A 25,795-nucleotide genomic window follows, 5' to 3' on the forward strand; every position below is an offset into this window, starting at 1 on the left:
GCGTAGAGTCACGAGCATTGTACGCAGAGCGCAGTGTTTGCAGAAAATGTAAACCGTAGTCTTGTCGATTTACGGGGGAACGATATTTATTTTTTTCGACTAGGAGCAAAATTTCCACCAGAAAAGGAAAGAAACTACATAATCTTGTCTGTAAATTAAAAACAATAAACTGAAAATTATCCGAGTAAATAAGTTTATCAATTACGAATACTGATAAAAGAATCAATCAATTCTTCTCATTCGATCCCCCTTTAGCAGTTTTCTCCATTGACATGCTCATCTTTCTATGAAGTTTTCGAATGGAAGCAATCGCATTGTGACGCTGAAAAAGCGCCAAAATCAGTTATTAGCTCGGCACAGTTCTTACAACTGCGCTCCACCGAAATTCGCTTGAAAAATGTCTCATTTTCTCTGAGTCTCTCAATTTCGCTCTGTTTTCTTCGGTTTCGGTAGAGCGCGGTTGTAAGAAGCGTGTCGTGGTAATAAAAACCCCAAAAATGGATACTTACATCATATTTGACATTCATATTCTTTTTCAAGTCAAACGTGATATTCGACACAATACAAGTGTTCAACTGAAAGTTCTCCACTTTCACTGGAGCCACCGGACCCTCTTCTACAGTAGTCACGTCAATAGTGCGTGCCGGGCGGTTGTTGTCATTACCCTGTCTTCTCTTCTCGTACCGTTGGATGGCATCTGAAATAAATTGGCAATAGAGCGCAGTTGCATCATAAATGTTATACCTTCACTCAATTCCACCAAATTCTTCATAGTATTGTATGAAATCGCTTCCGGACTCTGGTATTCATTGATGTCTGCCAGTGTGTCTGCTGGAGCGAGCGAGTCGAATTGATGGCTGAAATTAAAATATCTAGAGATTCAGATTGAAAAATGAAGCTCCTCACTCCTCCGGCAACTGAGTTCCTCTCGTCATTTTACACTCGATGAAAATATCGATGAGGTCAAACCAACTCTTCTCATCGAGTTCCAAATTGTCTTCCGCCAGCGCTTCCACCAATTCTTTATTCGTTATCGCCACACCATTCGCATCTCTCATAATTTCAGTGGTGGGTTGCGAGTCGACAACCCAAATTGGTTCACCGTTTGGTTTGAAGAAGTTTGTGATTTCGGTGCTCGACGTCTTCGGTACGCCTTTTTTCAGTTTACTTCTGATACTTCGCACCGAGTAGTTGAGTTGGCTCGATTCGGGCATTCTCTCGAGATGCTGAAAAAACTATATGTCGCGGTGGAGCGCACTTGCATACCTACCGCATCTTCGGTCCGCCGACGTGCTCTATGGGACTCCTTCAAAAATTTGAAAAAGTTGTTCGCCATCTCCGGGTTGAACTTCTTTGCAGTCTTCTCCTCATTGTCTGACGGCTCTTTTGATCCATCCGATTTGGTTTCGTCTGCAATTAAAATCTAGAATAAACAGCAAAAAGTTGTCTACTACAACAATGTAGAGAATTTTATACAGATTATTTTTGTAGTTGACAACTTTTTGATAGCTATAAAGCGTGAGGAGATATACCTGTTTGAAGAAAGAGCGCTGTTTTCGCTAGGAGGGAGGGGAGAGATGCAGACAACGAGACACTCTAACTGTCTGCGTCTCTCAGAGTTTCTCAACAGAGCGCGTATGCAAAACCTACGTGACGATCTTTTCTTTTTCGAATCCGATGATGTGTGCGATTTTTTCTTTCTTGGGTCATTAGCTGAGCCACCGGGACCGTCGTTTTCACTGGATGTCTGAAAGTGCGCTCTATCGAAGGTTTCTCAGTAGAGCTCACTTACCTTAAGATCAATGGATATCGATTGAAGATCTTTTTTCTTTTTTCGAATCGTCGTTTTTGGCGGATCCTTCTCGACTTTCTCCTGTAAAACCATAAGTACGCTCTACTGACAATCCCATAGAGCGCATTTGCTGACCCCTCCCCTCTCACATTTTTCTTTTTCCTTGTCGTATGCTTCCCCTCTTTCGACAAATTCGGAGAACTTTGTGTCGGATCTTTGTGAAGATTTTGAAGTAACGGATTAGTTATGACTGGAATCGAAGCGATCACCACTGCCGGAGGCGCTGGTTGAGAAGGTGTGTTCGCAGGAGATGGGGATTTCGATGTAGTTAGGACAGGATTTGAGACTGCTTTCGGTTTTTGAGTTCCTCTGCGACATCTGGAATAGTTCAGGATGATTAGGGAATGAGAAAGTTTGGTCGACAGGCGGCTCCGTGACGTGAATTTGAAAAAGAGAGAAAAGTCAAGTAGAATATTTAAATTTTTAGGTTTTGCATCTTCGCTCTGTTGAGAAACTCTGCGAGAAACGCAGACAGTTTGAGAGTTTCGCTGTCTGCGTCTCTCCCCCTTCGCCCCTAGCAAAAATGGAGCTCTTTCTTCAAACAGGTATATCTCCTCACGCTTTATAGCTATCAAAATGTTGTCAACTACAAAAATAATCTACATAAAATTCTCTACATTTTTGGAGTAGACAACTTTTTGATAGCTTTACTAGTTTCTTAGATACATGCTTTCGAAGACCCAATTACATGTAGAATGTAGAATTGGTCAGTGTAATTTGTCACAGTAGACTGCGAAGAAGTTCTACCCGGAGATGGCGAACAACTTTTTCAAATGTTTTGAAGGAGTTTCATAGAGCACGTCGGCGGACCGAAGATGTGGTAGATAGCAGAGTTGCATGGAATTCCGACTTCCGACTTCCGGGCATTTTTATCATTTGGACTTCCGAGTTCCGACTTCCGGATAAGAAAAATCACTTCCGACTTCCGACTTCCGGATAAGAAATGTTCACTTCCATGCAACTCTACTAGATAGCTCCTTTTTCCCATTTTACAACTTTTTAGTCCCCCACCCAAGAACTCACTGTGATTTGCCTTGCTTTCGTCTACCTTTCTCTTCTTTTCTACGAACTGGTATATTGAGAGAACCCGGTATCATTTCTGACAGCTTTTAGAAAAAATAATGAACGAATGGGAGATAAGATAGTTGGGGGGGGGGGGGGGGCAAGAAAGTTCAGACGTGTTTGAAAGGTGGAACACGTGGAAATGGAAATTTGAAAAGTTGAGGTTTTCTGGAATTGTGGACCTTTTGAAACACAAATTCCCGGGTTTAGTACCTTTGAAAATGCCTGTAAATGAGTTTTTTCAACAAGAAGAATTTTCGCCACACAATACACAAATCCTGTATTATAACGGCATGCCGTTATATTTTACAACTGCCTCCCAGAGACATTTTGTGGTTTCAGAAACTCATTAAAATTGATCAGAAACATTTTTTGGACGTTCTATTCGCTGATCAAGAAGTCATTGCTGATTCTAATAAAAACCAAAAAAACAAACACCGGGATAATCATATTCTTGAATTCAAAATTTTGATGGGGTGCCGTTACCCTCAAAATCACCACAACTAGGGAGGGTCCGTACAAAAAAGTTGTCAACTGCAAAAATGAAGATCTACCTTTGTTCTGTATGGTTTATGCATGATTTACTTTGTGGGACAATCAGTGATACCGTAATACCCTCTCAAAGATGGTCATTTTCAACTGAAAAAGACCAAGTTGTATATCTTACTGCACGGTACTGTATGAAACTATCAAAAAGTTATAAACTAAAACATGTAGTTGTAGGTTTTATCTACCTAAACTTATAAGTTTTATTGTTTTCTACACTATCCCACTCTCTCAAAATATCCACTGCTCTCCAATGGACACCCTACTCTTATTTATTCCAGATTATCCAGTAAAACAGTAAAAATCAAAATTAGTGAGTACACCTTTGAACTTCATACCTTGTATTTAAAGAGAAAGAAGAAGTAAAATCAAATAAATAGTGATCAAAGTTCACAATCAGATCTGCGACACCCCCCGACAACACGTTGTGTTGTGAATGAACATGTACATTTAGTTTGCTGATAAGACGGGTGCAAAGATGAAAATGAATATGGGAAGAATATGGGAAACAATGGAGGAAAATTCGTTTCGAAAATAAACTGATTCAGAATGAAGTCCCACGGTATACAAGGTTTCAAAATGTTTCACACAGTTCTAGAAGGTCCGGGACGTTTTGAAACCAGACGGTTGGAAATCGAGACACTTGGGAACCGAGACGTTTCAAAACCATTACACTTCGACACGAAACGGGAAAAAAATAACAAAAAACGAGACATTTTCTTTACAATTTCATGCGAAAAGCCTCATTTCTCAGTAAATGTTTTCGCGTTTTGGGTTCAAAATACGATTTTCGAGTCTAAATTGAGCAAAAACAGCATTTTAGGCTCATTTTTGAGTTTTGGGATGGTTTTTCCAGATCTTCGTGAAAAATCTTGGTGTTTCTAGCTTAAGACTGCAAGTTGGACTGTAAATGGGATTAATATCACGGTTTTGTTGGCAACTTTGGACTGTTATCTTCACAAAAAAGGACTTGTAATGTGAAAAATCTGAAATTCTAGGCGTTTTGCTCGAAAATCGGTTAAATTCGATTTTTTTAAAACCAAATTTGAGCAAAACTAAATTCATTTTTCATTTTTTTACTGGCTCTGGTTTCGAAACATCCAAGAACTTTTAGCTTCAATTTCCAAAAAAAAAATTGTCTTCTTATTTTTGCTTGATGCGTCTGTGACCATCTTGTGAACTGTGATGTGCCTCCTCTCCCTTCCAAGTGGGCGGATCTTATTTGCTACAGTAACCCCTCCCCTCCGCCCCATCAGTACATAAGGTCCCCCACTTTCCCTTTCCCTACCATTTTCATCATGTCTTCATTATCTTCTTCTTCATCAAAAATCTTCAAACACGCTCTATCGCTGACCGCCAGACGTCATTCCTACAGTACTGCACTCGCCACCTCCCACCGACCAAATGATGATGTTACAGTACCCCCAGTGCCACCTGTAAACTTGTTATCGGAAAATGAGAACTTCTTTGTGGAGACTGGTTAGTAGTGATCCTTTAACTGAATTTATATTAAAAAAATAATTTTCAGTTCGAAAATTCTCCCAAAATATTGTAAGACCGCTGGTCAGGGAGATGGATAAAAACTCGAAGATGAACCCGATTGTGACGAAAGGAGCATTTGAAAATGGGGTAGCTCTTTGTTGCTATTTTTGGGAAAAACCGGAATGTTATGAACCAGAAATTTAGAGTAATAATGTTTTTACAAAGTTATATTAAAATGGTGTGTAGGTTGAATTAAGAGTGGTCAAACGATTTTATCCTAAATGATTTTTTCTTTTATAGTAAACATTCCGGTAGATCGAATTTAAATCTTCATTTTTGTAGTTGACCACTTTTTGATAGCTCCACCCACTTTTGAGATATGCGCATTCAAAATATAACTGTTTATCTTCCAAGGCGGATATCTTAAAAGTAGGCGGAGCTATAAAAAGTGTTCAAGTAAATTAATTAAACTAATGAAATGTGTAAAATTTTATGGTGATTCATTTCATAGTTAACAACTTTTTGATAGCTTTACTAGTTTCTTAGATACATGCTTTCGAAGACCCAATTACAAGTAGAATGTAGAATTGGTCAGTGGAATTTGTCACTGTAACTTGATGGTCAGTGTAGAAAAGGTGGTCAGTGTAAAATCGATCAACTCTGAGAGCCCGTAATTGACAATTTTTCCTAACTCTTCCGATTGTAGAGATAGACGTTTTTGAAGTAAAAACAATGGATTTGCTAACTATCAAAGTTAAGCGTTAGAAGTGATCTTTTTCAATTTTTATGTTTCTTGAAAATAAAGCAACTGTGTATTGACGGGATCTTAAAGTTTACTATGTTTTATAGGAAATGACGAAGTTCAAAAATGTTATGATAAACATATGTGTCAGATCACCTAAAAGTCCCTATTTTATAGCTAATGGGTGTCCATGTCCCTGAAGAATACGGTGGCTCCGGCTCCACCTTCTTCGACGCAATGATTGTAATCGAAGAGCTAGCAAAGACCGATCCATCTGTCTCAGCAATGGTCGGAATCCACAACACTCTGCCTGTTTCAATGATTGTTGAGCATGGAACTGAAGAGCAGAAACACAGATATCTCCCTGATTTATGCTCAGAATCTCTCGCTTCTTTCTGTATCTCTGAGTCTGGAGCCGGCTCTGATGCATTCGCTTTGAAGACTGTCGCTAAGAAAGATGGAGATGATTTCTTGATTTCTGGCTCGAAGATGTGGATTACTAACTCAGGAGAAGCACAAGTTTTCGTAGTGTTTGCAAATGCGGACCCAAGTCAGAAATACAAAGGAATCACTTGTTTCATTGTGGAGAGAGGTGCAGAGGGTCTTACGGTGGATAGAGAGGTACAGTAACCTACAGTAACCCAAAAATTATATGATTACAGGAAGACAAACTGGGAATCCGCGCATCTTCCACGTGTCAGGTACACTTTGATAATGTCAGAGTTCACAAGTCGGCGATTTTGGGAGAATATGGGAAAGGTAATTTTTTGCAGACTTGCAAAATTTCGGCCCGGAGTCAAACAATGTGCCAAATCCTATGTAGCTTTGAGTTTTTATCAACACTTAAAAACATTTTTGAATAGTTTTCAACGTCAGAAATGAAATTTCCCGGTTATTTTGATGTAAAAATCACATTTTGGCGTTAAAAATAAAATAATTCAACTTTCGCAAACTTTCAACTTTAAAGGCGCATATCTCAAAAGTGGGCAGGGCTATTAAAAAGTTGTCAACTATAAAAATATAGCCCTGTTTTTGATCTGAAATTTTGAAAAGCTTGTTTTTTGTTTGCTAAGCCAACTTTTTAGATATGCGCCTTTAAAGATAGCTATTTCAACAAGATCATCATAGATAAGCATTCTAGCGCCGCAGGCATACCAGTACACTTTTTTCGAAAGGAACTTTCCAAAACTATCAAAAAAATGTTTTTGGGCCGTTGCAAGGAAATTCGATCGACAATTTGATGAAAACATTCCAGCCTACAAATACGCGATCGAGTGTCTCAACGCTGGAAGAATAGGAATTGGTGCTCAGATGCTCGGATTGGCTCAAGGATGTTTCGACCAGACAATTCCATATCTTCAGCAGAGAGAACAGTTCGGAAAGAGACTTATCGATTTTCAGGTAAATATTTGTGCATCATAGTCATCCCCCAATAGGATTCAGGGTCTCCAACACCAAATCGCTCAAGTCCGTACTGAAATCGAGGCCGCCCGTCTTCTAGTGTACAACGCTGCTCGTATGAAGGAGTACGGTATCCCGTATGTTCGTGAGGCAGCCATGGCAAAACTGTTTGCGTCTCAAGTAATCTATCTGAATCGCTTCTCTCCTAACTATCCCATTTCCAGGTGGCCACCTCAACATCTGCTCAATGTGTGAAGTGGTTGGGAGGAGTGGGTTTCACGAAGGAGTTCCCGGCGGAGAAGTTCTATAGGGATGCAATGATTGGAGAGATTTACGAGGGAACTTCGAATATTCAATTGAATACGATTGCTAAGCTTATTGATAATGAGTATAAGTTGAGGAGTTGAGAAGTGTTCCGTATTCTTGGATTTTTGTACATTTGACTTTACTAATTTTTTTTAAATTTTGTGGTTTTTTGAAAACCGACAATATAAAATTATTGACCTGAAGAGATTGTGTAGATACAGTTACAGTAACTCAAAGCAACAGTAATCCAGATGAGAGATACAGAAATCCAAACACCTGTAGGTATATCATCAGAAGTTTAAAACATTTTTGGGGCATTCCCATGTGAGTTAACTTTTTATCCAAAAAATCAACTAGCTGAGAAATTAAGAAACTGAATCACATACTTTTCAAAAATCCGCCAGATTTGAACAATTCCGAGTTTTCCATTTTTTGCCAAAAACAAAGAGAAAACTGTCGAGGAAAATTGTTTTTCCAAATACCGTCCGTCTTAAATCGAAAAATTACTCGAAAATCGGCAGTTTTAGTTTTAGCGCTGCTTAGCAGAATGTCTTCCTTTTCGAAACGTTTTCATAATTTTCTTTTCGCTTTTATTGCGTCGTTTTGAGAAAAAACGGGTTTAAGAGAGGAAAATCGAAAAAATACGACGTTTTTAGGTCCCAGTGTACAAAATGGGTCGAATGTTCATCTACGACATAGTCATTTAGATGTGGAAGAATTCGAGCATTATGCACTTGATCACGTGGATATGGCATTCGAGAAGGTTGAACAAGTGAAATATAATCAAACAGTTGTTCTCAAAGAAGATTCTGGAGTTCACTTCACGGCGATGCCCGCTGGACACATGATTGGGGGATTTATCTGGAGAATTTGTCGAGTTGCGGGAGAGGATATTATCTATTGTGTTAATTTCAATAACAAGAAAGATAGAACCATTGCTTTTGGCAAAATTTGAGTTTTTTCTCTAAATTTAACCACAAAAACAGCTGGTGACAAAGGGAACAGAAAGGAGATTGTATGATTGTGATTGATACGGCTGGAAGATTTCTGGAATTGGCACATTTGTTGGATCAGTTGTGGGAAAAGTGGGTGAATCGGAATACTCTGATCGATATTTCTGGATAGCTAAAGGGATTCTGAATCCGTTGGGATCTTTTCTCTTCTAATCCATATTTTTAACAGATTTAGAACCCTCTTCAGCTTCAAAGAGTCATCCGTTTTCATGGAAAACTCGAGTTTTCTCATATAAAAATGTGTTTTTTCAGTGCCGACGCTGGACTCTCCGCATACAATCTCGTCATGATGTCTCAGGTATTTAGGCGTAAAAATAATACACATGGGGCGGGGCTAATTAGGCTCCGCCTCCTTGAGAAAGGGGGCGGGCTAAGTATATCTCTTATTATTTTATCAATTCACGTTTACAAAAGGTATTTAGGTAGAAAAATAATACACAGGGGGCGGGGCTAATTAGGCTCCGCCTCCTTGACAAAGAGGGTGGGGCTTATTAAGCTCCGCCTCCTTGGAAAAGAGGGCGGGGCTAATTAGGCTCCGCCTCCTTGACAAAGAGGGCGGGGCTAATTAGGCTCCGCCTCCTTGAAAAAGAGGGCGGGGCTAATTAGGAATCCACGTTTACAAAAGGTATTTCGGCATAAAAATAATACACAGGTTGCGGGGCTAATTAGGCTCCGCCTCCTTGAAAAAGTTCTAGTCTGCTTTCGTGCAACACAATTCGAGAGACAAGACGGAATGAATGTTGAGTGAAAAAAGAATCCGTGAACTTCGCAAAAAAATGCAACAAAAAATATTTGTTTTTCACGTTCGCCTACCGTAACCTGACCTCTTAGCCTATTTTACGTGTATTCATTCCTTCGTGGATTTTTTCTGAAATATTGATTCATTCCCAAATCAACTAACTCAACTCAATCAACTAATCAACTAACAATGGCGGAATTCCGCAAGCATTCATGCGAAGATTGTCAACGGCTCTTTCGCAGACCGTCTGGTAAGAATTGAAAATCACATTCTGCGAACAAAATTATCAACTTTCAGAACTCGAGAGACATCGGGAAAAGGTGCACGGAGATTCTCCTTATCTCTTCTGCCAACACGAAAACTGCTCCTTCAAGTCACCGTAAGTAGCTGAACAATCTATTCTTGATTTGAGTTGAAATAATTCAATTTCAGCTACTACCGAAGTCTGGCCAGACACATCGAGCAGAAACACCGGTGCACGAAAAGCGAGTCGAAAAGAAAAGGAGGAGCAGCCCAAATACGAGCTGACGAAAGACTGAAGATGAATAAAGCGGCAACAATGCAGTGGTTAGATCAGGACCAGGATGACGAAGACAGTTGCAAGATTGGAGAGATGTGAATGGCACAATCAAAGAGGAACACGAGCCAGAGGCTGAAGAAGAATACTCGATCAAACTCTTGTGTGAACAGTTTAATAAAATTAATATTTGTTAAATTTTTTTGTTTTCAATAGCTTTTTATTAGCAGAGAAAATTAGAGAGAGAGAAAGAGAACACTGATGCCTCTTCTCCTTCATCAATAGAATCTATGTGCTCCGTTTGCTCACCTAGTTTCAGAGTTCCACAGTTTCCAGACTTACAAAAATCTTTGATCTTCAGTTTCTCCTCCGATTTCTCCTGGAAAAAAGCGCTTTTCAGTATATTCAGCATTTTCAGACAACTTTTTCCAATAGTTAGGTATAGCACAAATTTTCATTTTTGTGTATTTGCAGCCAAATTTCGATACTTTCAGAGCGTTTTTTGTCAAATTTAGACATTTTCAGCTGGTTTTTGCTCATTTTCAGCAATTTTCTCAATATCGACTCTGCACGAATTTTTCACCATAATGATGATCATATTGTAGAAATCCAAAGTAAAAATTTGAGAAAAATTTTAAGTTTTAGGTGAGAAAATTGTGAAAATTCATAAATTAAGTACAAAAACAAGCGAAATAAGAATGAGATCATCGTCTAGCAGCCGGTGCAGTTGGAGTTGAGAAAATTTTCTTCCAGTAGTCGACTTTCTCCATATGAACCAGTGGCATCAGTTGATCCGCGAAGTCACGGAGCGTTTTTGCTGCCTGGAAGTGAATTATTCAGCACAAAAATGAAAGTTTTATCAAGAAATCTGGGAAATTTGGCCGTGACACCTATTTGTCGCAGAGTTTAAAAAGAAATTATAATATCAGCAAAAAAAACAGTTGAGAGACGAGAAACAACCCGAAAATTGTAAAAATTAGTCATTTTAATTCTTTTTGGATTGATTTGTGACTCAAAACAAGAGTTTTCACTACTGGCAAGACCGAGATTTGAGAAATACATTTTCCAACTTTTGTTTTAGAATATAGTTAAAAAATACAACTTACCGTCATATACTCTGCAGACTCTGGCAACGATATACTAATCTCGACGAGAGCCGAATCAGACATCGACTTTATCGATGTGGAATCATAAGTTCCCGCTTTGAGTGTCTTTGTGAGTGTTGCATGGAGAATTTTGATATTTCCCTTCGTCCACAGTTTTCCCTGTGTTATATACTCGTAATCCATTCGGAGTCCCAACGATTTCGCATAAGTCATCATATCATTGGAATGAACGAGAGAACTGATCTCTTTTCGAACGATTGTTGGACACTTTTGATCTGGTTCCGGTACTGAAAAGGAAGAAATTTCTCATTAAGTAAAAAATAGAAGAAAGAGATAGCAAACCTCCAATATATTTCAACTGCCAGTAGTTTTGAACTTGATTATCGCTTCGGAACCTTCTGCGTAATCTAAAATCGAAAAATATAGTTTTAATTACAAAAAAACGATTCACTTGATATCAGTTTTCAAATCATAAGTACTAGCGGTTCGAAGACTGAATGACATCTCGTGCTCGAAGAACTCCTCGCATCCTGGATCACACAGACCGGCAAGACGACGTTCCAGATCCTAAAAAATCCATTTTTAATTTTTTCAAGGAGTTCTCAGAACTCACCGGCACATTTTTAATATAAATTGACCCGTAGAGAACACATTCTTGAGTTTGATATGGAGTAGAATTCACGGAGAGCTGAAAATATGAAATTATATTATAGTATTAAGTTTTTCGCAGATTTTTGAAATTCTAGTACCTTTTGCTGACTTATTTCTTCGTCAACATCCACCACATTATCCATTTTTCAGCGAAACTCTTCTGAAAACGAATCGGAATGTGCAGAGAGAATTTGAAATAATTTGCGCGTAGAGAAACGCGCATTGTACGCAGAGCGCAGTGTTTGCAGTGTTTGCAGAAAATGTTGACCGTAGTCATGTCGATTTACGGGGAACGATTTATTTTTTCGAATAGGAGAATTAAGAATAAAACACTGAAAATGATCCGAGTAAACAAGTTTATTGATTACGAATACTGATAAATCAATCAATTCTTCTCATTCGATCCTCCTTTAGCAGTTTTCTCCATTGACATGCTCATCTTTCTATGAAGTTTTCGAATGGAAGCAATCGCATTGTGACGCTGAAATGAAAATTCCTCAGAATCAGATGAATAACCCCAAATGCTTACATCATATTTGATATTCATATTCTTTTTCAAGTCAAACGTGATATTCGACACAATACACGTGTTCAACTGAAAGTTCTCCACTTTCACTGGAGCCACCGGCCCCTCTTCTACAGTAGTCACGTCTATAGTGCGTGCCGGACGGTTGTTATCATCACCCTGTCTTCTCTTCTCGTATCGTTGGATAGCATCTGAAAAAAGAAATTCTTGTCAATAGAGCGCAGTTGCATCATAAATGTTATACCTTCACTCAATTCCACCAAATTCTTCACCGTATTGTATGAAACCGCTTCCTGACTCTGGTATTCATTGATCTCTGTCAGTGTATCTGCTGGAGCGAGCGAGTCGAATTGATGGCTGAAATCGAAATATTTAGAGATGGGCGAAAGATAAAGCTCCTCACTCCTCCGGTAACTGTGTTCCACTGCTCATTTTACACTGGATGTAGCTCTCGATGAGATCATACCAACTCTTCTCATCAAGTTCCAAATTGTCTTCCGCCAACGCTTCCACCAATTCTTTATTCGTTATCGCCACACCATTCGCATCTCTCATAACTTCAGTTGTGGGTTGCGAGTCGACAACCCATATTGGGTCACCATTCGGTTTGAAGAAGTTTGTGATTTCGGTGCTTGACGTCTTCGGTCCGCCCTTCTTCAGTTTACTTCTGATACTTCGCACCGAGTAGTTGAGTTGACTCGATTCGGGCATTCTCTCGAGATGCTGAAAAGAAGCAGAGGTTCGGTGGAGCGCACTTGCATACCTACCGCATCTTCGGTCCGCCGACGTGCTCTATGGGACTCCTTCAGAAATTTGAAAAAGTTGTTGGCCATCTCCGGATTGAACTTCTTCGCAGTCTTCTCCTCATTGTCTGACGGCTCTTTTGATCCATCCGATTTGGTTTCGTCTGCAATTAAAATCTAGAATAAACAGCAAAAAGTTGTCTACTACAACAATGTAGAGAATTTTATACAGATTATTTTTGTAGTTGACAACTTTTTGATAGCAATAAAGAGTGAGGAGATATACCTGTTTGATGAAAGAGCGCCGTTTTCGCTAGGAGGGAGGGGCGAGATGCAGACAAAGAGACACTCTAACTGTCTGCGTCTCTCGGAGTTTCTCAACAGAGCGCGTATGCAAAACTTACTTGACGATCTTTTCTTTTTCGAATCCGATGATGTGTGCGATTTTTTCTTTCTTGGGTCGTTAGCCGAGCCACCTGGACCATCGTTTTCACTGGATGTCTGAAAGTGCGCTCTATTGAAGTTTCTCAGTAGAGCGCACTTACCTTTAGATCAATGGATATCGATTGAAGATCTTTTTTCTTTTTTCGAATCGTCGTTTTTGGCGGGTCCTTCTCGACTTTCTCCTGTAAATTCATAAGACTGTCAAGTGCGCTCTACTGAAAATCTCATGTCAATAGAGCGCATTCTCACATTTTTCTTTTTCCTCGTCGTATGCTTCCCCTCTTTCGACAAATTTGGAGAACTTTGTGTCGGATCTTTGTGAAGATTTTGAAGTAACGGATTAGTTATGACTGGAACCGAAGCGATCACCACTGCTGGAGGCGCTGGTTGAGAAGGTGTACTCGCAGGAGATGGGGATTTCGATGTAGTTAGGACAGGATTTGAGACTGCTTTCGGTTTTTGAGTTCCTCTGCGACATCTGGAAGAATAGTTCAGGATGAATAGGGAACTAGGAGGTTTGGTAGACAGGCGGCTCCGTGACGTGAATTTGAAAATGAGAAGAACGTCAAGTAGCATATTTAAATTTTTGGGTTTTGCATCCTCGCTCTGTTGAGAAACTCGACGAGAAACGCAGACAGTTTGAGAGTTTCGCTGTCTGCGTCTCTCCCCCTTCGCCCCTAGCAAAAATAGCGCCCTTTCTCCAAACAGGTTTATCTCCTCACGCTTTTCAGCTATCAAAAAGTTGTCAACTACAAAAATGATCTACATAAAATTCTCTACATTTTTGCAGTAGACAACTTTTTTCTATTCTTTCTAGATTTTGATTGCAGACGAAACCAAATCGGATGGATCGAAAGAGCCGTCAGACAATGAGGAGAAGAAGACTGCAAAGAAGTTCAACCCGGAGATGGCTAACAACTTTTTCAAATTTTTGAAGGAGTCCCATAGAGCACGTCAGCGGACAAAAGATGCGGTGGATAGCTCCTTTTTCCCATTTTACAACTTTTTAGTCCCCCACCAAAGAACTCACTGTGATTTGCCTTGCTTTCGTCTACCTTTCTCTTCTTTTCTACGAACTGGTATATTGAGAGAACCCGGTATCATTTCTGACAGCTTTTAGAAAAAATAATGAACGAATGGGAGATAAGATAGGGGGGGGGGGGGGGGGGGGGGGCAGAAGGAAGAGTTCAGACGTGTTTGAAGGTGGAACACGTGGAAATGGGAATTTGAAAAATTGAGGTTTTCTGGAATTGCGGACCTTTTGGAACACAGATTTTCCCGTTTAGTACCTTTGCAATCGCCTGTAAATGAGTTTTGTCAAGAAGATGAATTTTCGCCACACAATACACAAATACCGTAAATACTGTATTATAACGGCATGCCGTTATATTTTTCAACTGCCTCCCAGAGACATTTTGTGGTTTCAGAAACTCATTAAAATTGAAAAGAAAAATTTTTTGGACGTTCTATTCGCTGATCAAGAAGTCATTGCTGGTTCTAATAAAAACCAAAAAAAAAAAACAAACACCGGGATAATCATATTCTTGAATTCAAAATTTTGATGGGGTGCCGTTACCCTCAAAATCACCACAACTAGGGAGGGTCCGCACAAAAAAGTTGACAACTACAAAAATGAAGATCTACCTTTGTTCTGTATGGTTTATGCATGATTTACTTTGTGGGACAATCAGTGATACCGTAATACCTTCTCAAATTTGGTCATTTTCAACTGAAAATGCCAAATTGTATATCTTACTGTACGGTACTGTATGAAACTATCAAAAAGTTATAAACTAAAACATGTAGTTGTAGGTTTGATCTACCTAAACTTATAAGTTTTATTGTTTTCTACACTATCTCACTCTCTCAAAATATCCACTGCTCTCCAATGGACACCCTACTCTTATTTATTCCAGATTATCCAGTAAAACAGTAAAAATCAAAATTAGTGAGTACACCTTTGAACTTCATACCTTGTATTCAAAGAGAAAGAAGAAGTAAAATCAAATAAATAGTGATCAAAGTTCACAATCAGATCTGCGACACCCCCCGACACCACGTTGTGTTGTGAATGAACATGTATATTTTGTTTGCTGATAAGACGGGTGCAAAGATGAAAATGAATATGGGAAGAATATGGGAAACAATGGGGGAAAATTCGTTTCGAAAATAAACTGATTCAGAATGAAGTCCCACGGTATACAAGGTTTCAAAATGTTTCACACAGTTCTAGAAGGTCCGGGACGTTTTGAAACCAGACGGTTGGAAATCGAGACACTTGGGAACCGAGACGTTTCAAAACCATTACACTTCGACACGAAACGGGAAAAAAATAACAAAAAACGAGACATTTTCTTTACAATTTCATGCGAAAAGCCTCATTTCTCAGTAAATGTTTTCGCGTTTTGGGTTCAAAATACGATTTTCGAGTCTAAATTGAGCAAAAACAGCATTTTAGGCTCATTTTTGAGTTTTGGGATGGTTTTTTCCAGATCTTCGTGAAAAATCTTGGTGTTTCTAGCTTAAGACTGCAAGTTGGACTGTAAATGGGATTAATATCACGGTTTTGTTGGCAACTTTGGACTGTTATCTTCACAAAAAAGGACTTGTAATGTGAAAAATCTGAAATTCTAGGCGTTTTGCTCGAAAATCGGTTAAATTCGATTTTTTTAAAACCAAATTTGAGCAAAACTAAATTCATTTTTCATTTTTTTACTGGCTCTGGTTTCGAAACATCCAAGAACTTTTAGCTTCAATTTCCAAAAAAAAAATTGTCTTCTTATTTTTGCTTGATGCGTCTGTGACCATCTTGTGAACTGTGATGTGCCTCCTCTCCCTTCCAAGTGGGCGGAGCTTATTTGCTACAGTAACCCCTCCCCTCCGCCCCATCAGTACATAAGGTCCCCCACTTTCCCTTTCCCTACCATTTTCATCATGTCTTCATTATCTTCTTCTTCATCAAAAATCTTCAAACACGCTCTATCGCTGACCGCCAGACGTCATTCCTACAGTACTGCACTCGCCACCTCCCACCGACCAAATGATGATGTTACAGTACCCCCAGTGCCACCTGTAAACTTGTTATCGGAAAATGAGAACTTCTTTGTGGAGTCTGGTAAGTAGTGATCCTTTAATTGAATTTATATAAAAAATAATTTTCAGTTCGAAAATTCTCCCAAAATATTGTAAAACCGCTGGTCAGGGAGATGGATAAAAACTCGAAGATGAATCCGATTGTGACGAAAGGAGCATTTGAGAATGGGGTAGGTGTTTGTTGCTATTTTTGGGAAAAACCGGAATGTTATGAACCAGAAATTTAGAGTAATACTGTTTTTACAAAGTTATTAAAATAGTGTGTAGGTTGAATTAAGAATAGTCAAACGATTTTCTTTTAAATTATTTTTTCTTTTATGGTAAACATTCCGGTAGATCGAATTTAAATCTTCATTTTTGTAGTTCACCACTTTTTGATAGCTCCACCCACTTTTGAGATATGCGCATTCAAAATATAACTGTTTATCTTTCAAGGCGGATATCTTAAAAGTAGGCGGAGCTATAATAAAGTGTTCAAGTAAATTAATTAAAGTAATGAAATGTGTAAAATTTTATGGTGATTCATTTTATAGTTAACAACTTTTTGATAGCTTTACTAGTTTCTTAGATACATGCTTTCGAAGACCCAATTACAAGTAGAATGTAGAATTGGTCAGTGGAATTTGTCACTGTAACTTGATGGTCAGTGTAGAAAAGGTGGTCAGTGTAAAATCGATCAACTCTGAGAGCCCGTAATTGACAATTTTTCATAACTCTTTCGATTGTAGAGATAGATATTTTTGAAGTAGAAACAATGGGTTTGCTAACTATCAAAGTTAAGCGTTAGAAGTGATCTTTTTCAATTTTTATGTTTCTTGAAAATAAAGCAACTGTGTATTGACGGGATCTTAAAGTTTACTATGTTTTATAGGAAATGACGAAGTTCAAAAATGTTATGATAAACATATGTGTCAGATCACCTAAAAGTCCCTATTTTATAGCTAATGGGTGTCCATGTCCCTGAAGAATACGGTGGCTCCGGCTCCACCTTCTTCGACGCAATGATTGTAATCGAAGAGCTAGCAAAGACCGATCCATCTGTCTCAGCAATGGTCGGAATCCACAACACTCTGCCTGTTTCAATGATTGTTGAGCATGGAACTGAAGAGCAGAAACACAGATATCTCCCTGATTTATGCTCAGAATCTCTCGCTTCTTTCTGTATCTCTGAGTCTGGAGCCGGCTCTGATGCATTCGCTTTGAAGACTGTCGCTAAGAAAGATGGAGATGATTTCTTGATTTCTGGCTCGAAGATGTGGATTACTAACTCAGGAGAAGCACAAGTTTTCGTAGTGTTTGCAAATGCGGACCCAAGTCAGAAATACAAAGGAATCACTTGTTTCATTGTGGAGAGAGGTGCAGAGGGTCTTACGGTGGATAGAGAGGTACAGTAACCTACAGTAACCCAAAAATTATATGATTACAGGAAGACAAACTGGGAATCCGCGCATCTTCCACGTGTCAGGTACACTTTGATAATGTCAGAGTTCACAAGTCGGCGATTTTGGGAGAATATGGGAAAGGTAATTTTTTGCAGACTTGCAAAATTTCGGCCCGGAGTCAAACAATGTGCCAAATCCTATGTAGCTTTGAGTTTTTATCAACACTTAAAAACATTTTTGAATAGTTTTCAACGTCAGAAATGAAATTTCCCGGTTATTTTGATGTAAAAATCACATTTTGGCGTTAAAAATAAAATAATTCAACTTTCGCAAACTTTCAACTTTAAAGGCGCATATCTCAAAAGTGGGCAGGGCTATTAAAAAGTTGTCAACTATAAAAATATAGCCCTGTTTTTGATCTGAAATTTTGAAAAGCTTGTTTTTTGTTTGCTAAGCCAACTTTTTAGATATGCGCCTTTAAAGATAGCTATTTCAACAAGATCATCATAGATAAGCATTCTAGCGCCGCAGGCATACCAGTACACTTTTTTCGAAAGGAACTTTCCAAAACTATCAAAAAAATGTTTTTGGGCCGTTGCAAGGAAATTCGATCGACAATTTGATGAAAACATTCCAGCCTACAAATACGCGATCGAGTGTCTCAACGCTGGAAGAATAGGAATTGGTGCTCAGATGCTCGGATTGGCTCAAGGATGTTTCGACCAGACAATTCCATATCTTCAGCAGAGAGAACAGTTCGGAAAGAGACTTATCGATTTTCAGGTAAATATTTGTGCATCATAGTCATCCCCCAATAGGATTCAGGGTCTCCAACACCAAATCGCTCAAGTCCGTACTGAAATCGAGGCCGCCCGTCTTCTAGTGTACAACGCTGCTCGTATGAAGGAGTACGGTATCCCGTATGTTCGTGAGGCAGCCATGGCAAAACTGTTTGCGTCTCAAGTAATCTATCTGAATCGCTTCTCTCCTAACTATCCCATTTCCAGGTGGCCACCTCAACATCTGCTCAATGTGTGAAGTGGTTGGGAGGAGTGGGTTTCACGAAGGAGTTCCCGGCGGAGAAGTTCTATAGGGATGCAATGATTGGAGAGATTTACGAGGGAACTTCGAATATTCAATTGAATACGATTGCTAAGCTTATTGATAATGAGTATAAGTTGAGGAGTTGAGAAGTGTTCCGTATTCTTGGATTTTTGTACATTTGACTTTACTAATTTTTTTTTAATTTTGTGGTTTTTTGAAAACCGACAATATAAAATTATTGACCTGAAGAGATTGTGTAGATACAGTTACAGTAACTCAAAGCAACAGTAATCCAGATGAGAGATACAGAAATCCAAACACCTGTAGGTATATCATCAGAAGTTTAAAACATTTTTGGGGCATTCCCATGTGAGTTAACTTTTTATCCAAAAAATCAACTAGCTGAGAAATTAAGAAACTGAATCACATACTTTTCAAAAATCCGCCAGATTTGAACAATTCCGAGTTTTCCATTTTTTGCCAAAAACAAAGAGAAAACTGTCGAGGAAAATTGTTTTTCCAAATACCGTCCGTCTTAAATCGAAAAATTACTCGAAAATCGGCAGTTTTAGTTTTAGCGCTGCTTAGCAGAATGTCTTCCTTTTCGAAACGTTTTCATAATTTTCTTTTCGCTTTTATTGCGTCGTTTTGAGAAAAAACGGGTTTAAGAGAGGAAAATCGAAAAAATACGACGTTTTTAGGTCCCAGTGTACAAAATGGGTCGAATGTTCATCTACGACATAGTCATTTAGATGTGGAAGAATTCGAGCATTATGCACTTGATCACGTGGATATGGCATTCGAGAAGGTTGAACAAGTGAAATATAATCAAACAGTTGTTCTCAAAGAAGATTCTGGAGTTCACTTCACGGCGATGCCCGCTGGACACATGATTGGGGGATTTATCTGGAGAATTTGTCGAGTTGCGGGAGAGGATATTATCTATTGTGTTAATTTCAATAACAAGAAAGATAGAACCATTGCTTTTGGCAAAATTTGAGTTTTTTCTCTAAATTTAACCACAAAAACAGCTGGTGACAAAGGGAACAGAAAGGAGATTGTATGATTGTGATTGATACGGCTGGAAGATTTCTGGAATTGGCACATTTGTTGGATCAGTTGTGGGAAAAGTGGGTGAATCGGAATACTCTGATCGATATTTCTGGATAGCTAAAGGGATTCTGAATCCGTTGGGATCTTTTCTCTTCTAATCCATATTTTTAACAGATTTAGAACCCTCTTCAGCTTCAAAGAGTCATCCGTTTTCATGGAAAACTCGAGTTTTCTCATATAAAAATGTGTTTTTTCAGTGCCGACGCTGGACTCTCCGCATACAATCTCGTCATGATGTCTCAGGTATTTAGGCGTAAAAATAATACACATGGGGCGGGGCTAATTAGGCTCCGCCTCCTTGAGAAAGGGGGCGGGCTAAGTATATCTCTTATTATTTTATCAATTCACGTTTACAAAAGGTATTTAGGTAGAAAAATAATACACAGGGGGCGGGGCTAATTAGGCTCCGCCTCCTTGACAAAGAGGGTGGGGCTTATTAAGCTCCGCCTCCTTGGAAAAGAGGGCGGGGCTAATTAGGCTCCGCCTCCTTGACAAAGAGGGCGGGGCTAATTAGGCTCCGCCTCCTTGAAAAAGAGGGCGGGGCTAATTAGGAATCCACGTTTACAAAAGGTATTTCGGCATAAAAATAATACACAGGTTGCGGGGCTAATTAGGCTCCGCCTCCTTGAAAAAGTTCTAGTCTGCTTTCGTGCAACACAATTCGAGAGACAAGACGGAATGAATGTTGAGTGAAAAAAGAATCCGTGAACTTCGCAAAAAAATGCAACAAAAAATATTTGTTTTTCACGTTCGCCTACCGTAACCTGACCTCTTAGCCTATTTTACGTGTATTCATTCCTTCGTGGATTTTTTCTGAAATATTGATTCATTCCCAAATCAACTAACTCAACTCAATCAACTAATCAACTAACAATGGCGGAATTCCGCAAGCATTCATGCGAAGATTGTCAACGGCTCTTTCGCAGACCGTCTGGTAAGAATTGAAAATCACATTCTGCGAACAAAATTATCAACTTTCAGAACTCGAGAGACATCGGGAAAAGGTGCACGGAGATTCTCCTTATCTCTTCTGCCAACACGAAAACTGCTCCTTCAAGTCACCGTAAGTAGCTGAACAATCTATTCTTGATTTGAGTTGAAATAATTCAATTTCAGCTACTACCGAAGTCTGGCCAGACACATCGAGCAGAAACACCGGTGCACGAAAAGCGAGTCGAAAAGAAAAGGAGGAGCAGCCCAAATACGAGCTGACGAAAGACTGAAGATGAATAAAGCGGCAACAATGCAGTGGTTAGATCAGGACCAGGATGACGAAGACAGTTGCAAGATTGGAGAGATGTGAATGGCACAATCAAAGAGGAACACGAGCCAGAGGCTGAAGAAGAATACTCGATCAAACTCTTGTGTGAACAGTTTAATAAAATTAATATTTGTTAAATTTTTTTGTTTTCAATAGCTTTTTATTAGCAGAGAAAATTAGAGAGAGAGAAAGAGAACACTGATGCCTCTTCTCCTTCATCAATAGAATCTATGTGCTCCGTTTGCTCACCTAGTTTCAGAGTTCCACAGTTTCCAGACTTACAAAAATCTTTGATCTTCAGTTTCTCCTCCGATTTCTCCTGGAAAAAAGCGCTTTTCAGTATATTCAGCATTTTCAGACAACTTTTTCCAATAGTTAGGTATAGCACAAATTTTCATTTTTGTGTATTTGCAGCCAAATTTCGATACTTTCAGAGCGTTTTTTGTCAAATTTAGACATTTTCAGCTGGTTTTTGCTCATTTTCAGCAATTTTCTCAATATCGACTCTGCACGAATTTTTCACCATAATGATGATCATATTGTAGAAATCCAAAGTAAAAATTTGAGAAAAATTTTAAGTTTTAGGTGAGAAAATTGTGAAAATTCATAAATTAAGTACAAAAACAAGCGAAATAAGAATGAGATCATCGTCTAGCAGCCGGTGCAGTTGGAGTTGAGAAAATTTTCTTCCAGTAGTCGACTTTCTCCATATGAACCAGTGGCATCAGTTGATCCGCGAAGTCACGGAGCGTTTTTGCTGCCTGGAAGTGAATTATTCAGCACAAAAATGAAAGTTTTATCAAGAAATCTGGGAAATTTGGCCGTGACACCTATTTGTCGCAGAGTTTAAAAAGAAATTATAATATCAGCAAAAAAAACAGTTGAGAGACGAGAAACAACCCGAAAATTGTAAAAATTAGTCATTTTAATTCTTTTTGGATTGATTTGTGACTCAAAACAAGAGTTTTCACTACTGGCAAGACCGAGATTTGAGAAATACATTTTCCAACTTTTGTTTTAGAATATAGTTAAAAAATACAACTTACCGTCATATACTCTGCAGACTCTGGCAACGATATACTAATCTCGACGAGAGCCGAATCAGACATCGACTTTATCGATGTGGAATCATAAGTTCCCGCTTTGAGTGTCTTTGTGAGTGTTGCATGGAGAATTTTGATATTTCCCTTCGTCCACAGTTTTCCCTGTGTTATATACTCGTAATCCATTCGGAGTCCCAACGATTTCGCATAAGTCATCATATCATTGGAATGAACGAGAGAACTGATCTCTTTTCGAACGATTGTTGGACACTTTTGATCTGGTTCCGGTACTGAAAAGGAAGAAATTTCTCATTAAGTAAAAAATAGAAGAAAGAGATAGCAAACCTCCAATATATTTCAACTGCCAGTAGTTTTGAACTTGATTATCGCTTCGGAACCTTCTGCGTAATCTAAAATCGAAAAATATAGTTTTAATTACAAAAAAACGATTCACTTGATATCAGTTTTCAAATCATAAGTACTAGCGGTTCGAAGACTGAATGACATCTCGTGCTCGAAGAACTCCTCGCATCCTGGATCACACAGACCGGCAAGACGACGTTCCAGATCCTAAAAAATCCATTTTTAATTTTTTCAAGGAGTTCTCAGAACTCACCGGCACATTTTTAATATAAATTGACCCGTAGAGAACACATTCTTGAGTTTGATATGGAGTAGAATTCACGGAGAGCTGAAAATATGAAATTATATTATAGTATTAAGTTTTTCGCAGATTTTTGAAATTCTAGTACCTTTTGCTGACTTATTTCTTCGTCAACATCCACCACATTATCCATTTTTCAGCGAAACTCTTCTGAAAACGAATCGGAATGTGCAGAGAGAATTTGAAATAATTTGCGCGTAGAGAAACGCGCATTGTACGCAGAGCGCAGTGTTTGCAGTGTTTGCAGAAAATGTTGACCGTAGTCATGTCGATTTACGGGGAACGATTTATTTTTTCGAATAGGAGAATTAAGAATAAAACACTGAAAATGATCCGAGTAAACAAGTTTATTGATTACGAATACTGATAAATCAATCAATTCTTCTCATTCGATCCTCCTTTAGCAGTTTTCTCCATTGACATGCTCATCTTTCTATGAAGTTTTCGAATGGAAGCAATCGCATTGTGACGCTGAAATGAAAATTCCTCAGAATCAGATGAATAACCCCAAATGCTTACATCATATTTGATATTCATATTCTTTTTCAAGTCAAACGTGATATTCGACACAATACACGTGTTCAACTGAAAGTTCTCCACTTTCACTGGAGCCACCGGCCCCTCTTCTACAGTAGTCACGTCTATAGTGCGTGCCGGACGGTTGTTATCATCACCCTGTCTTCTCTTCTCGTATCGTTGGATAGCATCTGAAAAAAGAAATTCTTGTCAATAGAGCGCAGTTGCATCATAAATGTTATACCTTCACTCAATTCCACCAAATTCTTCACCGTATTGTATGAAACCGCTTCCTGACTCTGGTATTCATTGATCTCTGTCAGTGTATCTGCTGGAGCGAGCGAGTCGAATTGATGGCTGAAATCGAAATATTTAGAGATGGGCGAAAGATAAAGCTCCTCACTCCTCCGGTAACTGTGTTCCACTGCTCATTTTACACTGGATGTAGCTCTCGATGAGATCATACCAACTCTTCTCATCAAGTTCCAAATTGTCTTCCGCCAACGCTTCCACCAATTCTTTATTCGTTATCGCCACACCATTCGCATCTCTCATAACTTCAGTTGTGGGTTGCGAGTCGACAACCCATATTGGGTCACCATTCGGTTTGAAGAAGTTTGTGATTTCGGTGCTTGACGTCTTCGGTCCGCCCTTCTTCAGTTTACTTCTGATACTTCGCACCGAGTAGTTGAGTTGACTCGATTCGGGCATTCTCTCGAGATGCTGAAAAGAAGCAGAGGTTCGGTGGAGCGCACTTGCATACCTACCGCATCTTCGGTCCGCCGACGTGCTCTATGGGACTCCTTCAGAAATTTGAAAAAGTTGTTGGCCATCTCCGGATTGAACTTCTTCGCAGTCTTCTCCTCATTGTCTGACGGCTCTTTTGATCCATCCGATTTGGTTTCGTCTGCAATTAAAATCTAGAATAAACAGCAAAAAGTTGTCTACTACAACAATGTAGAGAATTTTATACAGATTATTTTTGTAGTTGACAACTTTTTGATAGCAATAAAGAGTGAGGAGATATACCTGTTTGATGAAAGAGCGCCGTTTTCGCTAGGAGGGAGGGGCGAGATGCAGACAAAGAGACACTCTAACTGTCTGCGTCTCTCGGAGTTTCTCAACAGAGCGCGTATGCAAAACTTACTTGACGATCTTTTCTTTTTCGAATCCGATGATGTGTGCGATTTTTTCTTTCTTGGGTCGTTAGCCGAGCCACCTGGACCATCGTTTTCACTGGATGTCTGAAAGTGCGCTCTATTGAAGTTTCTCAGTAGAGCGCACTTACCTTTAGATCAATGGATATCGATTGAAGATCTTTTTTCTTTTTTCGAATCGTCGTTTTTGGCGGGTCCTTCTCGACTTTCTCCTGTAAATTCATAAGACTGTCAAGTGCGCTCTACTGAAAATCTCATGTCAATAGAGCGCATTCTCACATTTTTCTTTTTCCTCGTCGTATGCTTCCCCTCTTTCGACAAATTTGGAGAACTTTGTGTCGGATCTTTGTGAAGATTTTGAAGTAACGGATTAGTTATGACTGGAACCGAAGCGATCACCACTGCTGGAGGCGCTGGTTGAGAAGGTGTACTCGCAGGAGATGGGGATTTCGATGTAGTTAGGACAGGATTTGAGACTGCTTTCGGTTTTTGAGTTCCTCTGCGACATCTGGAAGAATAGTTCAGGATGAATAGGGAACTAGGAGGTTTGGTCGACAGGCGGCTCCGTGACGTGAATTTGAAAATGAGAAGAACGTCAAGTAGCATATTTAAATTTTTGGGTTTTGCATCCTCGCTCTGTTGAGAAACTCGACGAGAAACGCAGACAGTTTGAGAGTTTCGCTGTCTGCGTCTCTCCCCCTTCGCCCCTAGCAAAAATAGCGCCCTTTCTCCAAACAGGTTTATCTCCTCACGCTTTTCAGCTATCAAAAAGTTGTCAACTACAAAAATGATCTACATAAAATTCTCTACATTTTTGCAGTAGACAACTTTTTTCTATTCTTTCTAGATTTTGATTGCAGACGAAACCAAATCGGATGGATCGAAAGAGCCGTCAGACAATGAGGAGAAGAAGACTGCAAAGAAGTTCAACCCGGAGATGGCTAACAACTTTTTCAAATTTTTGAAGGAGTCCCATAGAGCACGTCAGCGGACAAAAGATGCGGTGGATAGCTCCTTTTTCCCATTTTACAACTTTTTAGTCCCCCACCAAAGAACTCACTGTGATTTGCCTTGCTTTCGTCTACCTTTCTCTTCTTTTCTACGAACTGGTATATTGAGAGAACCCGGTATCATTTCTGACAGCTTTTAGAAAAAATAATGAACGAATGGGAGATAAGATAGGGGGGGGGGGGGCAGAAGGAAGAGTTCAGACGTGTTTGAAGGTGGAACACGTGGAAATGGGAATTTGAAAAATTGAGGTTTTCTGGAATTGCGGACCTTTTGGAACACAGATTTTCCCGTTTAGTACCTTTGCAATCGCCTGTAAATGAGTTTTGTCAAGAAGATGAATTTTCGCCACACAATACACAAATACCGTAAATACTGTATTAT

The 25,795-nt window shown here is 39.2% G+C and overlaps 9 protein-coding genes across 9 annotated transcripts; 4 read left to right on the forward strand and 5 right to left on the reverse strand.

The window, feature by feature from the left end:
• Positions 1–226: 226 nt before the first annotated feature.
• Positions 227–2,949, reverse strand: GCK72_002823 (uncharacterized protein; the record flags this gene model as incomplete). The annotated part of the gene is made up of 9 exons (XM_053723629.1): positions 227–322; positions 510–697; positions 745–857; positions 907–1,226; positions 1,271–1,410; positions 1,651–1,747; positions 1,793–1,873; positions 1,942–2,170; positions 2,876–2,949. 9 exons carry the CDS (start codon positions 2,947–2,949, stop codon positions 227–229), a joined length of 1,338 nt encoding a protein of 445 aa, XP_053592274.1.
• Positions 2,950–4,758: 1,809 nt separating this feature from the next.
• Positions 4,759–8,346, forward strand: GCK72_002824 (uncharacterized protein; the record flags this gene model as incomplete). The annotated part of the gene is made up of 8 exons (XM_053723630.1): positions 4,759–4,939; positions 4,989–5,089; positions 5,862–6,293; positions 6,347–6,443; positions 6,940–7,085; positions 7,128–7,265; positions 7,310–7,487; positions 8,099–8,346. 8 exons carry the CDS (start codon positions 4,759–4,761, stop codon positions 8,344–8,346), a joined length of 1,521 nt encoding a protein of 506 aa, XP_053592275.1.
• Positions 8,347–9,332: 986 nt separating this feature from the next.
• GCK72_002825 (uncharacterized protein) lies at positions 9,333–9,762 on the forward strand (the record flags this gene model as incomplete). Its single annotated transcript, XM_053723631.1, has 3 exons — positions 9,333–9,393; positions 9,441–9,522; positions 9,576–9,762. The coding sequence occupies 3 exons, from the start codon at positions 9,333–9,335 to the stop codon at positions 9,760–9,762; spliced, it is 330 nt and encodes a 109-aa protein (XP_053592276.1).
• A 602-nt stretch (positions 9,763–10,364) lies between these two features.
• GCK72_002826 (uncharacterized protein) lies at positions 10,365–11,560 on the reverse strand (the record flags this gene model as incomplete). The annotated part of the gene is made up of 6 exons (XM_003099649.2): positions 10,365–10,481; positions 10,767–11,053; positions 11,109–11,173; positions 11,218–11,333; positions 11,380–11,454; positions 11,516–11,560. The coding sequence occupies 6 exons, from the start codon at positions 11,558–11,560 to the stop codon at positions 10,365–10,367; spliced, it is 705 nt and encodes a 234-aa protein (XP_003099697.1).
• Positions 11,561–11,802: 242 nt separating this feature from the next.
• GCK72_002827 (uncharacterized protein) lies at positions 11,803–14,234 on the reverse strand (the record flags this gene model as incomplete). The annotated part of the gene is made up of 9 exons (XM_053723632.1): positions 11,803–11,898; positions 11,947–12,134; positions 12,188–12,300; positions 12,347–12,666; positions 12,711–12,850; positions 13,091–13,187; positions 13,232–13,312; positions 13,380–13,608; positions 14,161–14,234. The coding sequence occupies 9 exons, from the start codon at positions 14,232–14,234 to the stop codon at positions 11,803–11,805; spliced, it is 1,338 nt and encodes a 445-aa protein (XP_053592277.1).
• A 1,830-nt stretch (positions 14,235–16,064) lies between these two features.
• Positions 16,065–19,649, forward strand: GCK72_002828 (uncharacterized protein; the record flags this gene model as incomplete). Its single annotated transcript, XM_053723633.1, has 8 exons — positions 16,065–16,245; positions 16,293–16,393; positions 17,165–17,596; positions 17,650–17,746; positions 18,243–18,388; positions 18,431–18,568; positions 18,613–18,790; positions 19,402–19,649. The coding sequence occupies 8 exons, from the start codon at positions 16,065–16,067 to the stop codon at positions 19,647–19,649; spliced, it is 1,521 nt and encodes a 506-aa protein (XP_053592278.1).
• Positions 19,650–20,635: 986 nt separating this feature from the next.
• Positions 20,636–21,065, forward strand: GCK72_002829 (uncharacterized protein; the record flags this gene model as incomplete). The annotated part of the gene is made up of 3 exons (XM_053723634.1): positions 20,636–20,696; positions 20,744–20,825; positions 20,879–21,065. 3 exons carry the CDS (start codon positions 20,636–20,638, stop codon positions 21,063–21,065), a joined length of 330 nt encoding a protein of 109 aa, XP_053592279.1.
• Positions 21,066–21,667: 602 nt separating this feature from the next.
• GCK72_002830 (uncharacterized protein) lies at positions 21,668–22,863 on the reverse strand (the record flags this gene model as incomplete). Its single annotated transcript, XM_053723635.1, has 6 exons — positions 21,668–21,784; positions 22,070–22,356; positions 22,412–22,476; positions 22,521–22,636; positions 22,683–22,757; positions 22,819–22,863. The coding sequence occupies 6 exons, from the start codon at positions 22,861–22,863 to the stop codon at positions 21,668–21,670; spliced, it is 705 nt and encodes a 234-aa protein (XP_053592280.1).
• A 242-nt stretch (positions 22,864–23,105) lies between these two features.
• On the reverse strand, positions 23,106–25,537 carry GCK72_002831 (uncharacterized protein; the record flags this gene model as incomplete). Its single annotated transcript, XM_053723636.1, has 9 exons — positions 23,106–23,201; positions 23,250–23,437; positions 23,491–23,603; positions 23,650–23,969; positions 24,014–24,153; positions 24,394–24,490; positions 24,535–24,615; positions 24,683–24,911; positions 25,464–25,537. 9 exons carry the CDS (start codon positions 25,535–25,537, stop codon positions 23,106–23,108), a joined length of 1,338 nt encoding a protein of 445 aa, XP_053592281.1.
• Between the last annotated feature and the right edge of the window lie 258 nt (positions 25,538–25,795).

Source organism: Caenorhabditis remanei, chromosome I, assembly GCF_010183535.1.
Source record: "Caenorhabditis remanei strain PX506 chromosome I, whole genome shotgun sequence".
NCBI classification, from domain to species: domain Eukaryota; kingdom Metazoa; phylum Nematoda; class Chromadorea; order Rhabditida; family Rhabditidae; genus Caenorhabditis; species Caenorhabditis remanei.